This window comes from Panulirus ornatus, chromosome 46 (genome assembly GCF_036320965.1).
Source record: "Panulirus ornatus isolate Po-2019 chromosome 46, ASM3632096v1, whole genome shotgun sequence".
NCBI lineage: Eukaryota > Metazoa > Arthropoda > Malacostraca > Decapoda > Palinuridae > Panulirus > Panulirus ornatus.
Window position 1 is genome coordinate 5236728 of NC_092269.1, and position 13304 is coordinate 5250031.

General features: G+C 44.2%; 1 protein-coding gene across 2 annotated transcripts in view; it reads left to right on the forward strand.

The window, feature by feature from the left end:
* LOC139763093 (peripheral plasma membrane protein CASK-like) overlaps window positions 1-13304 on the forward strand; it is a 448842-nt gene that overhangs the window by 358626 nt on the left and 76912 nt on the right. For both annotated transcript variants that reach the window (XM_071688725.1, XM_071688726.1), the window contains one exon: window positions 12308-12385. In XM_071688725.1, the coding sequence (XP_071544826.1) occupies window positions 12308-12385 (78 nt within the window). The remainder of the gene's footprint in view (window positions 1-12307; window positions 12386-13304) is intronic.

A 13304-nucleotide genomic window follows, 5' to 3' on the forward strand; every position in this document is an offset into this window, starting at 1 on the left:
GGTGGTGGACGTGTGTGTAGAGATGGAGATGAGAGATAGAAGAAGAGATGAGATAGATGAGAGATAGAGGGATAGATAGATAGATAGAGATAGAGAGAGGTTACTGCCTCTCTTCATTTCTCTTCCCTTGCAATCCCACTTGGTTTTCTCTTTTTCCACTTCTTCTTCTTCTTCCTCTTCTTCTTCTTCTTCTCTTCTTGTTCTTCTTCTTCCCCCTCCTCCTCCTCCTCCTCTTCCTCGTCTCTTGCTGCTGTTGGGGGAATAGAAGGTGGATTAACTGATGTTTCTCTTGGGTTCAGTGGGAAGTTCTCTCTCCCTCTCTCTCCTCTCTCTCTCTCTCTCTCTCTCTCTCTCTCTCTCTCTCTCCTCTCTCACCCTTTCTCTCCCCGACCTTTCATCTTAATCCCCCCCCCTGCCAAACTTTTCAACTCTTGGTGACTATGACCGTCTCCCTTAATGTGAGATGCCCCAGCCAAGCTCTCTCCAGCCAAGGGTTTGTAAGGGCGACATTAGCTGGTCTCTGAGTGCGTATAGCACCCTTTTCCAGCCCGAGTATGTAAGGGCGATATTAGCTGGTCTCTGAAGTGCGTATAGCACCCTTTTCAAGCCCGAGTTTGTAAGGGCGACATTAGCTGGTCTCTGAAATGCGTATAGCACCCTTTATCCCTGACCCAGTCCGTAAGGTTGATATTACTATAGGTCTGCCAGATTCGTGAAGCACTCTTTTTCAGCCCCATTCCATAAGGGCGATATTGCTGTCCCACCAGGTGCATATAGCACCCTTTCCGACCCCAGTCCAAAAGGGTTGATATTGCAGGTGCTTCGGGCGTGAGGGCAGCCCTCTTTTCAGCCTTGGGCCATAAGGGTGATGTTACCGGCCCTGTGTGTGTGTGTGTGTGAGAGAGAGAGAGAGAGAGAGAGAGAGAGAGAAGAGAGAGAGAGAGAGGAGAGAGAGAGAGAGAGAGAGAGAGATATATCCCTTAAGGTCGGAAATTATAACCTTTTAGGCACGTTCTCCATCTGTGGGTCTTGTCATCCACGCTGAACTAGTCGAGCGTGTAAACATTCCCCCGGAGCGACATGGGGTAAACTTGTATTATCATCAAGAGCGAGACAGCGCTGCCAGGGAATGAAACTGGGCAGGAGCCAGCCAGTACCGCCCCGCCAGGGAGAACGACCCCGGAGGCAAGTAGAAACAGACAGATTGGACTGACTAGAAATAGACGTGTGGGGGTGTGTGTTGTGGGTATGTTGATTGCTCGCTTTCCTGCAGTGTGGCCGTAAGTCCTTTAACATGCGCCGTATTTACGTTTTCTACCCGTTTACAGTTTCTGTTTTCTTATTTCCAGCTATGTTTCTTTTTTTTCTATTCCTTTCTATCTCTATTTTTTTTTTTTATCTCTATATCTTTTGGTCTTAGGCTCGAAGATTGCTAATAACGTACTGTTTTGTTATAGCTGCCATAGGTGAATATAGACCCCTGTATACTGGATCATGTAGGTCTCTCTCTCTTCTGCTGTCTCTCTCTCTCTCTCTCTCTCTCTCTCTCTCTCTCTCTCTCTCTCTCTCTCTCTCTCTCTCTCTAATGTAACGTGGCTTTACATTATCTCCATTCGAGCGCCTTTGGGCGAACAAGCTCTTAATAAGCTTAGATAATTACCTTTTTTACAAGCTTAATGTTGGAGAGACGCATTGTGTTAAAATTCCTCTTAGATAGATAGTATTGTATAGATAGACAGATAGTGTTCTATAGATAGACAGTATTGTATTTCGCTCCGTCCAGTATTTTCCATCAATTCGTATATGCGAGTTGGCTTGAATGTGATCATACATTGAGAAGGGGTTAGACCATTCATTGTCAAATGCCAATTCACTAATTAACCTCAGTATTGATCGAAGCGGCGATTTCAAAATAAGAAGAAAGAAAACCCCGTGTTTGGTTAAATGGGTGATTATAATGGGGCGTGCTTATAGTGCTTGTCGCTTAATTGTGGTATGATTTATCCGGGTCTTGATACACTGCCGTCCACTGGCTCAGGACGAATGAATGTCATTATCGTAATGAGGGTTATTAACTTTCATCGTAATTGTCGTCAACACAGGTGTCAGTTATAGGACAGAGTTCATGTGGGTTATAGCGGTTTGATCCCTTGAGCACGACGGTACGGCACTTGAGCAACGACGGTACGACACTTGAGCAACGACGGTACGACACTTGAGCAACGACGGTACGACACTTGAGCAACGACGGTACGACACTTGAGCAACGACGGTACGACGCTTGAGCAACGACGGTACGACGCTTGAGCAACGACGGTACGACGCTTGAGCAACGACGGTACGACGCTTGAGCAACGACGGTACGACCCTTGAGCACGACGGCCGACCGTGGTATGCTCCCTGAGCACGACGGTACGACCCTTGAACACGACGGAACGACACCCACAAGGACGACGATTACTCCACATTGAACACGACGACGGTACGACTCAGGGTTTGATGGCGTGGTAGTTGAACATGACGGTACGACCCAGGGTTTGATGGCGTGGTAGTTGAGCACGACGGAACGCCCCAGGGTTTGATGGCGTGGTAGTTGAACACGACGGTACGACCCAGGGTTTGATGGCGTGGTAGTTGAACACGACGGTACGACCCAGGGTTTGATGGCGTGGTAGTTAAGCGCGACGGTACGACCCAGGGTTTGATGGCGTGGTAGTAGACCACAACGGAACGACCCAGGGTATGATGGCGTTGTAGCTTCGTCGTGCTAACGAGTTCTCTTCTACCACCCCCGACCGAAAAAGTCGTACAGTCTTACTCAAGGACTCGAACCGTGCCCACTTACGCTAGTTGTCGTATCCGTAACGTCCTGTTCGTAAGGGTAAGGGAAAACACTCGTATTTCAGGCACGCTGCGTTTCCGTTGGGGATATAAACAGATGTTGCGTTTGACGCAGCGTCTACGAAGCTCACCAGAGCATTGCGTCCAGATGTAGTATGATAAGGATGAGCGAAGAAGGTTAGATGGTTGAGAGAGAGAGAGAGAGAGAGAGAGAGAGAGAGAGAGAGAGAGAGAGAGAGAGAGAGAGAGCTATGACTGTCATGTATATAGACAGGTATGGAACATTTGAAGTCAATTATTGGGTTTCCAACCCACGAGTTTATGGCTGAAGTAATTAAAAATTGCGTTTAATTGTTTTGTGAATTGTGCAGATGATGTAGGCATTGTACATAGCGTGTTTATGTGTGTGTGTGTGTGTGTGTGTGTGTGTGTGTGTGTGTGTGGTGTAAACATATATCTCTGGTGTATGCATTTGTTATTGATTCATTTTATATTTGTGCCTATATCAATATGTGTGTGCGAGCCCTTTTCATGCACTATAAACATGTGATTTTTAAGATTAAGTCTACACAATATATATATGTATCCCTGGGGATAGGGGAGAAAGAATACTTCCCACGTATTCCCTGCGTGTCGTAGAAGACGACTAAAAGGGGAGGGAGCGGGGTGCTGGAAATCCTCCCCTCTCGTTTTTTTTTAATTTTTCCAAAAGAGGGAATAGAGAACGAGGCCAGGTGAGGATATTCTCTCAGAGGCCCAGTCCTCTGTTCTTAACGCTACCTCGCTAATGCGGGAAATGGCGAATAGTATGAAAGAAAGAGATATATATGTATATATATATATAATAAGATTATTTACAGGTAAAGAACTTCGTGTTATACTATGTTATTTGAGAGGTCATACAATTTTTCTTTCTAAACAGTTCCTTATATAATGAGATCTTAAATCAACGTCAGATTTCGGATTGAACGCTGCTGAATAGAACCATAAACTTTTTTTGTGTGTGTCCTTTCTAATCTCCCTTACGCCTGAATGGGTCGGGAAAGAATAGTAGGAATGTGAAGCCAGATAACTGAATGGAGACGAAACCCAGTGAATATATCGCGAGATCCAATTCAGATCTGAACGTATTAGCGATTTTTTACCCTGGCTTTCGTTCAAATGAACCACAAACGATGGACGTAAGTCATTTTTTTTTAACTTCTTTTTTCCGGGGATGGCAAAAATTTCGATGCATGTGCGCGTCATTGGGACGACGTCAGATAACACAAGAGATGATGAAGTTTGAGATGCGTCCAAAAAAGAGGCATTAGAATATGAATGAAGTCAGAGCATTGTGAAAATTGTGGCCATAGAGACCAGATATCTCAGAGGAAATAGGGATGTGTGAGATGAGTGTAGCGTTGGGAAAAATAAAAAAAAAAAAGTGTATTAAAAAGTAAGAGAGTATTAGTGTTGGCAGAAGAACGTCAAAATTTGTGGAAATATGTAGTTGGTTGCACAGACTACATATGCCTAAAGTGGGATAAGAAATAATTTCGCGTAAAAAAAAAAAAAGCCAAATGATTTCTTCTATCAACACGATTGCAAAATAGCTATGAAGGACATTGTTTACTTGACATGCCAATTTAGAACTCGGAGAAAAACCGAAATGACAGAAGGAAAAAAGAGAGGAAGAAAATCGACTTAGCAAGTGGCAGAACACAGATGTGGCCCGACCTGGACGTATATATATTAATGAGTTTTTTGAGATAACACATGGTAGGAGGAGAGGAACGGACGAAAGCGGGATCTTAAAACGAAGGTTTATGAATACGTAATCTGGACGAATCAGTTGGTCCAGGGGAGGGGTCCACTTTTCAGCCACTGGATATTAAAAGGAGTGAGCTGAATAGAGATAGCAGCTCCCCCCCGAAGATAGGATGAAGAACAGTTCTTAAATGGAGAATAGCATAGGTGAATATCACAAGATTCTGTGTTCTTTTGTTCTCGCTGATATTCACAAGATAGTTGTAAGAAACGGGAGATGGGGTTCTCCACACTGGTGTTCTCCGCCAGTGCAAAGAGGTGGGGATGAGATGAGCCAAGAACGAATGAGAGATGGGGACGGTAAATCTGGACTGGTTTCCACTGGAAATAAATCCAGTGACACGAACACTGAAGATCCTTTAGTAACGTTTATGGAAGAAACCCGAGACTAGCCCAGTAGGTCTGGGTCATGTTAGCCCGCGGTAAACTTTTAGATAAAGTTCCGCGCGAACTTTAGTACAGATTAGGTTAGCGGGACTTTACGACTTGTGCAGACTGGTAGAATTCAAGTTACTAGTAGAGTTCAAGTTAGAGGGACTTATATATGCTAGTATACTTCAAGTTACTAGTAGAGTTCAAGTAAGAGGGACTTATATATGCTAGTATACTTCAAGTTACTAGTAGAGTTCAAGTTAGAGGGACTTATTTATGCTAGTATACTTCAGTTACTAGTAGAGTTCAAGTTAGAGGGACTTATATATGCTAGTATACCTCGAGTTACTAGTAGAGTTCAAGTTAGAGGGACTTATATATGCTAGTATACTTCAAGTTACTAGTAGAGTTCAAGTTAGAGGGACTTATTTATGCTAGTATACTTCAAGTTACTAGTAGGGAACATTGAGGCTATTTCGGACAAGTGAGTAAAGAGTTGGCGAACCAATAGAAAACGGTGAGGTGTAATGAACCTTGAATGAAATCGAATCACTAGGTTTATATAAATCTTCATCATATACGTATGGAAACGTAGGAAAATTATCAAAAAACGGAAATACATTATAGCAATGCTTAATTGACATAGACTATTGGAAGGAACAAGTAAGCCCTACCTTGTTAGTTCAGTGATAGAACACGTGTTAAGATGAACTAATAGAATGGCAGAGAATGTTTCGAGATAAGTTGTAGCGGTGTGTTATAAAACGCTATGGCGAATTAAGCACAGATTTAGCCGCTAGAAATAGCGTTCTCGTGGGAAGTTAGTGGCACTCAGGGATGGAGAATATAGCGACAAGTCCATATAAAGTGGTAGGTAAAACAGACCCTGAGAATTTTTTCAAGACAAATCCTTGTTATTTTGGTGCATTACACTTCCTCAGAAAACGAGATGTTCATTCAAAGGAAAGTCTGTATATGTTAGACGCTTTAGTCTTAGATAGAAAACGAGATGTTAGTTCAGAGGAGATCTTATGTTTGTTTAAATACATTACACGTAAGGAGAAAACGAGATGTTGGTTTAAAGGAAATCTTGTGTTTAAATACATTACACGTAAGGAGAAAACGAGATGTTAGTTCAGAGGAAGTCATGTATAGCATAGAAAACGGTGTTTGGTATGGTCAAGAATCTATTGCAGTATTTGTCCCCCCTCAAAGTCCTTGGTCGTCACATACCCAGTAATGGCTAGAGATGATGTGAATCGACTCATATCAGGGTTGAGAAATTGATATGAATCAACATGTTGGTTATCATGACATTAGTAACCTCATAAGTGGAAAACACTGTCGATGTGTTTCCCCCAGATCATAAGTTTACCCTGAGTTTTTGTAACTCGAGTGGGAGAGGCGAGGTGGGTTCGAGGGGGCCCCATGCGTGTCCCCCTTTTTTTTTTTTTGGGGCGGGTGGTGTGTTTGTTTTTGGGTCCCATCTGCTCATTTACCGTTTAAAAACGCTGCCGGTTTTTCCCCTCTCTCTCTTTCTTTTCTCTCTCTCCCTTTTTCCTCCCCTTTTTCTCCTTGGGAAAAAGGTATTTTTTAATTTTTCTTTCTTTCAAGGGGAACCGGGTTTGTTTTCAAAGTTGTAGTGTGTGGGGGCCCTTTTGTAAAAGTTAATATTTCTTTTTTTTTTTCAAGGGTGGGAAACCTGGGGTTAACCCCCCCTTTTTTTAAAAAAAGGGCCAAAGACTTTTCCCCAAAAAAAAAAAAAACGGGCCAGTTTTCGTTCCATTTTACCCGGGTTTAAAAAAAAGTGTTTCATTTTTCCCCTTTTTTGGTTAAGTGGGGGAAGGCTCCTTCCCCCCCAAAACGCCCGGGGGCCCCCAGGTTGAGGTTGCCGCCTGCCCTGAAAGGTTTCGGGAGGGTTTCCCCCCGGGGTTGGGCTGGTTCGTACCTTGTGGTTACCGTGCTCAAAGGTCGTGCCGTCGTGCTCAAGGGTCGTGCCGTCGTCCTCAAGGGTCGTACCGTCGTGCTCAAGGGTCGTACCGTCGTGCTCAAGGGTCGTACCGTTGTGCTTAAGGGTCGTACCGTCGTGCTCAAGGGTCGTACCGTCGTGCCCAAGGGTCGTACCGTCGTGCCCAAGAATTATACCGTCGTGCTCAAGGGTCGTACCGTCGTGCTCAAGGATCTCACTTTAGTGCTTTAAGGGTCGTAAACTCATGCTCAAGGGTCGTACCGTCGTGCTCAATAATCTCACTTTAGTGCTTTAAGGGTCGTAAACTCATGCTCAAGGGTCGTGCGTCGTGCTCAAGGTCGTCGCGTGTGGTCGTACCGTCGTGCTCAAGGGTCGTACCGTCGTGCTCAAGGGTCGTACCGTGTGCTAAGGGTCGTACGGTCGTGCCAAGGGTCGTACCGTCGTGCCCAAGGATTATACCGTCGTGCTCAAGGGTCGCACCGTCGTGCTCAATGATCTCACTTTAGTGCTTTAAGGGTCGTAAACTCATGCTCAAGGGTCGTGCTGTCGTGCTAAGGGTTGTACCGTCGTGCTCAAGGGTCGTACCGTCGTGCTCTCAGGGACTTAGGAGAACACCGTGCCACACACGGAAGTCCTAGGACAAAATTCATTTCTTACCACGCACCAACCACACGGGTCGAATGAGGTGAACCAGCTTCATACATGGTTAAGGTAATTCGAGACGTTTGTGTGGGTTTAAACGACTGGGGTCCGCGTCTGCAGATAATGCCAGGGCTATTAGGATAAGTGTGAGAAATTTTGTTCTTGGCCAACTGATTTCATCTTTTTCTGGCCACTATTTGTTAAACTATTTTTCTTTTTACTTGGCCTACAAGCTATTAAACCATATATTTTTTCCCCCTGGCCCACAGGCTATTAGACCGTATTTTTTTTTCCTGGTTCACAAGTTATTAACCAATTTTTTCAGGCCAGTGGTCTATTGAAAGCTATTCCTGTCCCACAGTCTGTAGAAACTGATTCTCCTGGGAAACATCATGTTTCAACTTGAAGACATTAACTTTCCCATTCATTAACCCGCATCGCCGTAACTTTCCCATTAATCAACCCGCATCGCCGTAACTTTTCAAGTTTCTCTGTGACTTACGCTAAACTTGAGGCTGAATTATGTACAGACGTGTGCCCAGTTTGCCTGCCTACGTCGAAGTCCCCCCCCAAAAAAAAACTGCAGATTAGAAAGAAAATGAAATTACGCGCATCTGCTTACTTTTCATTTTGCATTTTCTACGTGCCATGTCAATGTTAGAAGTGTAATTTCAGTATGATGTCAGTTATTTTCATCTTTGACTGACAGAAATGTGACGTTTGTATATTCCTCATCGTTTATGAAGCCATTGGGAAAAACCTACTTAGACTTGCGTATATTTTTCATGGACGTATTTGTGAATATGTGTTGCGGGACCGCACTTGCAAGTGGTGACACTGTGAGATAAAGTCGCCCTTCGGTGAGGCTTTATCTTCGCTAGTGGAAGGAAAGGAGTACAGTGCCATTGTGAACCTACTTGCTCCGGTGGAATCCAACCAACACTTCCCTGCTCCTGTGTGGAGCGCAGCCTTGAAGTTCTAGAAACGACCCATTCAAAAGAGTCTTGGAGTTGTATGATGATATTCTTCACTATGTTAAGGTAGACTTATCATTTAATATCTTTAATTAACTTGTTTTTCATTTCCACTCCTATGACTTGCATACTGTATCAGTGATGGCTCGGTGTAGTGTTATTTAAGTAGTTCCTTATACGAAGATTATTGTAAAATAACTTAGATTTATATTCACACTGAACACGTAGCTTACACACCCTTATTCTACAGAAGCAAATGCACTCCACTCCTCCTCCTCCTCCTCCTCTGTTTATCTTCCTTCTCTTTTATCCACCTCAGGAATTTCAGCACCTGTGTCCCTGTCCACTCTCGACTTTCCCCCTGTCCAGCCTCGCACTTTCTCTCTGCTATCCTCCTCTAATGCAAGAGGTAGAGTGGATTCTAATGCCTTACCCTAGCCTCCACGTATATCCCATATTCTCTATATTCTATGTATTCTGTATTTGTATTTGATGCTGTACAAGGATTTTTGTCCCTGTATTCTTTTTTTCACATGTCATTCACATTGCTCTTTATTTTCCAATCCACTTGTTATTCACTCATTTGTATTCCAGTTGTCTCTGTTACGCCTCTTAAGTGTGGGCATCGCGTGTAATTTCCTTAACTTTCCTATAATGACAACGTCACAGGAGACTTTTGTTAAATGTTTTCACCATTGTGATCTATTCCCATTGCTCTCTCTGTACTTTCACACTTGTCGCCCTTTCTTAAGTCCTTTCCAAGGGAAAGATTCAGTCGCAACAAGGCGCTATCAATACGTATATCCAGAAAGTGGAGTGGGGGTCTTACACCGCTTCTTTCATGTCCGTTTTACTTCATTCTCTACAGCCCACACCTACTTCCCTCAACTTTATTAATGCCTTGGTTCCCCCAGGAGCTCTCTCAGTATTTCTGAGAGTGTATGATCTGTGCTTCACTCTAGATGTGTTGGTGAATTTGTTGAAGTGTGCTGACCACTCATTCATGTTTCCTGCCTACCCTTTGTGTTGTCTGACAGCCTCGTGTTTATCACAGACGTGTGCTGTCCAAGTCTGTGTACCCAAGTGTCAGTTCCTTATCATAAAGTTCTTCTTTGATAAACTTGTCAGAATGGCCTCATACGATATATTATTCAAATCCTCATACCCTAGTAGCCTCTTGAAGGTCTGGAATTATCATACAAAACACCATTTTTTTCGTGTCTGTTCCATGTAGATTATGTATCAGTTTGCGCCGAGAATTGATTTGAATATGATGTTTTGCTGTGGGATTTTGTGTTCTCATGTCTCTTCATGGATAACCCCATCTTCCTTCGACGCCTTGGTGCGCGCCCAAAGTCTGTTTTCATCGTCTTTCGCCAGTGTATTACAGTCAGTGACCGTCTAGGAGGCTAGTGTGTTGTCCCAAGCACTGGTGACGAAATTATACGTACCGGCAACGCACTGTGTGTGTATCCTGTGCAGTATGAGTCAACACAGCCTCGTGAAGATAAACTTCAATGAGCAGTTAGCTATTGTTAGATGTTGTTCTTAGCTCTGACAAGGGTGTTTCTGACTCACTAACAGTAATCTTAGTGGAGGCTTGAATTGCTCCCAACCGTATCTGATTCCTTGTAGACGTAATATATATATATATATCTTTCTTTCTTTCAAACTATTCGCCATTTCCCGCGTTAGCGAGGTAGCGTTAAGAACAGAGGACTGGGCCTTTGAGGGAATATCCTCACCTGGCCCCCTTCTCTGTTCCTTCTTTTGGAAAATTTAAAAAAAAAAAAAACGAGAGGGGAGGATTTCCAGCCCCCCGCTCCCTCCCCTTTTAGTCGCCTTCTACGACACGCAGGGAATACGTGGGAAGTATTCTTAATCCCCTATCCCCAGGGATATATACATATATATATTATATATATATATATATATATATATATATATATATATATATATATATATATTATATATATATATTATATATTTCATCATCGTACTGAGAGGAAGAACTGTTTACCTGGAAGCAGTGTTGTGGGTATACTTCACTGAACCCTAAACAAAAGCCGTACAGTCATATTCTTTTGAAATAAGACTTTTTTTTTTATATATTACATTGGAACTCAGGAAGATGGAGTATACCTTAGATATAAAAAAAGGAATCCATGATTGAAATAGGAAATAATGAATTACGCGCGTTTCTGTTTTCATTAAATTTCTTTTTAAAAGTCACATAGTCGCCAGCACGTCATCCTGCGCTCCCTCACTGGTGGGAGCGTAGGGTTGATGTCGGGTCAACCCGCAACACGGGCTCTGAGGTGGACTCTCCCTCTGTGTATGCATCTTGTACGACCCCCTCCCAGGCTGCAGGGAGACATGACACGAGTGTTGAAAAGAAAAAGAGAGAGAAGAGAAAGAGAAAGAGTGTGTGTGTGTGTGAGAGAGAGAGAGAGAGAGAGAGAGAGAGAGAGAGAGAGAGGTTTTAGGGTGCAGTAGTTTGTTTATGTCTCGTCAAACTGACTGTTGTATTTCTCTCTTGTGTCTCCCCTGATGATGTGATTATTACACGAAAGTGCACTTGGGAACTTTTCGTGTTTCATTTTCCCCGTGGACTCATAGGAATATATATATATATATGATGCTTGTGACGAAGTCGGTCTCTTGTGTTCTGTGAGTGTTGGTTGTGCTTCGTCTCTCTCTCTCTCTCTCTCTCTCTCTCTCTCTCTCTCTCTCTCTCTCTCTCTCTCTCTCTCTCTCTCTCCCCCCCCAAGCGTCACAGGACCCACCCTCCCATAAGGGTAGGCGTGCGTCACCAGGCACAGACGTGGCTGACGTGCAGTAAGCGGAACCCCTTCCTCTTTTGAATTCTCCGTCGCCACAGTTCTCCTTGACAGTGTGTGTGTGTGTGTGTGTGTGTGTGTGTGTGTGTGTGCCTCCTGCGCAGCTAAGGCTTTGCCCACACCAACACGACGATATTTTTCCCCAACTCTGTCGCTTGCTTTTCCATTCTCTACCCACAACCCTCTATCCCATTTTGACTCGCTCTTTCCATCCCTTTCCTGGCACGGGACAAGCTCCTATCCCATCCTATCACCCTTTTCCTATCCCCCTCCACGACTCGCTCCACTCTCCCATTCCACCTCAACTGGATTCTCTTATTCTCTTTTCCATCTCTCCTTTCAGTCACCTCACTCCATTCCATTTCGTGGCTTCTTCCGTCTTGCTTTTGTTTTGCTTCCTTCTGGCTCCCTCCTTCTTCTTCTTCTTCTTCTCCCCAAGGCCTCCATCCCTTGTATCCGCACCTTCTCTCCCCTTTTCCTCTATTCATGCTCTTCCTTTCTCTCACCCTCTTCCTCCTCTCTCTCTCTTTCCGTCCCTCTCTCCCGCCACTCACCCCTGGCAAACCCCAAAAAATCATCAGAGTCCGTTTCCTGTGGTCATAAATTCCACTTTATTGATTGTTGGTTCCTGGTTCCCATCCATCCATCGCCCCCCTCTTGAAACTCCCACTCCCCCCCAACTCCCTCTCCCTTCCTGTCTCCCTTCTCCCCGTCGTCCCATTCTCCCCCGGGGCGGGGCGTCGGCCATTATCACCCCAGATTTTAAGTTCCTCCCTCCCTCCTCCCTCCCTCACCTCACTCCCTCACCCTTTAGTAATAAGACTTTTGCAGGAAACTGAATTCTGTCCTTCTTTCGACAGCATGGACGGGGCGGACCTGTGCTTCGAGATCGTCAAGCGTGCGATGTCTGGCTTCGTCTACAGCGAGGCAGTGGCCAGGTAAGGTGCTCCAGGGGTCAGAGGGGCAGGGGGGGTTTGAAGGATGTGTCACGAGGCTTTCTTCCTCCTCCTCAGGTAACGAGGGGGATCGAGGTAGTTTGTTGTTAAGAGGGACACAACTTTCGAGCGAGCGGGGTGTGAGTGGGTCTACCAGTCTTGTTAAGTTGTGGCCCTGGATGATAGATAAAGATAGAAGATAGATGTAGATAGAGTCTACACAGTCGTTGTTAAGTGTGTGGCCCTGGGACTGATAGATAGATAGATAGATAGATAGATAGATAGATAGAGAGTCACGTCAGTGGTCTGGAAAGAAGAGATAGATAGAGAGAGAGAGAGAGAGGAGAGAGAGAGAGAGAGAGAGAGAGATCTTAGCACCCTCAGAGGGACTTCATGGAATATCCATTATCATTGTTTTGGTTTGGGATGTCGTCTCCCAAGCCAAAGTCGAATCCCCCCCCTCCCTTTTTTATACCCCAATCCTCAGAGGTATAGATGTTTAGGGGGGATTATTTTTTACAACTTTGCGACATGGCGAAGTCTTTGTCCAGACGAAAATTGAAAAAAACAAATTGAGAGTATAATAGTGATAATCATTAAATAATATATATAGGTCTTGTTTCAAATTAGTTTTATGACACAAAAGTAACTTCTTGGTCGTATTAGTTTGAGGTTTGCATATTTGAGTGCTTGTCTCTCCTTTATATGTAGTTAAACACTATGAATTGAAACGCCAACAGACCACTGGGGGCCTAACGAGGCTGTTTAGTGAGAGTGGAAGAGAACAGTGATTCATAGGTTAGTGTAGCTGAAGTATGAAAGACCGATTTTCTCAGAGAAATACCAATATGGAAGATTGATTTCGTATGTCAGTTAAGAGTCTGTCTGTCTGTCTGTCCTGTCCCGTCTTCTTCTTCTGTCT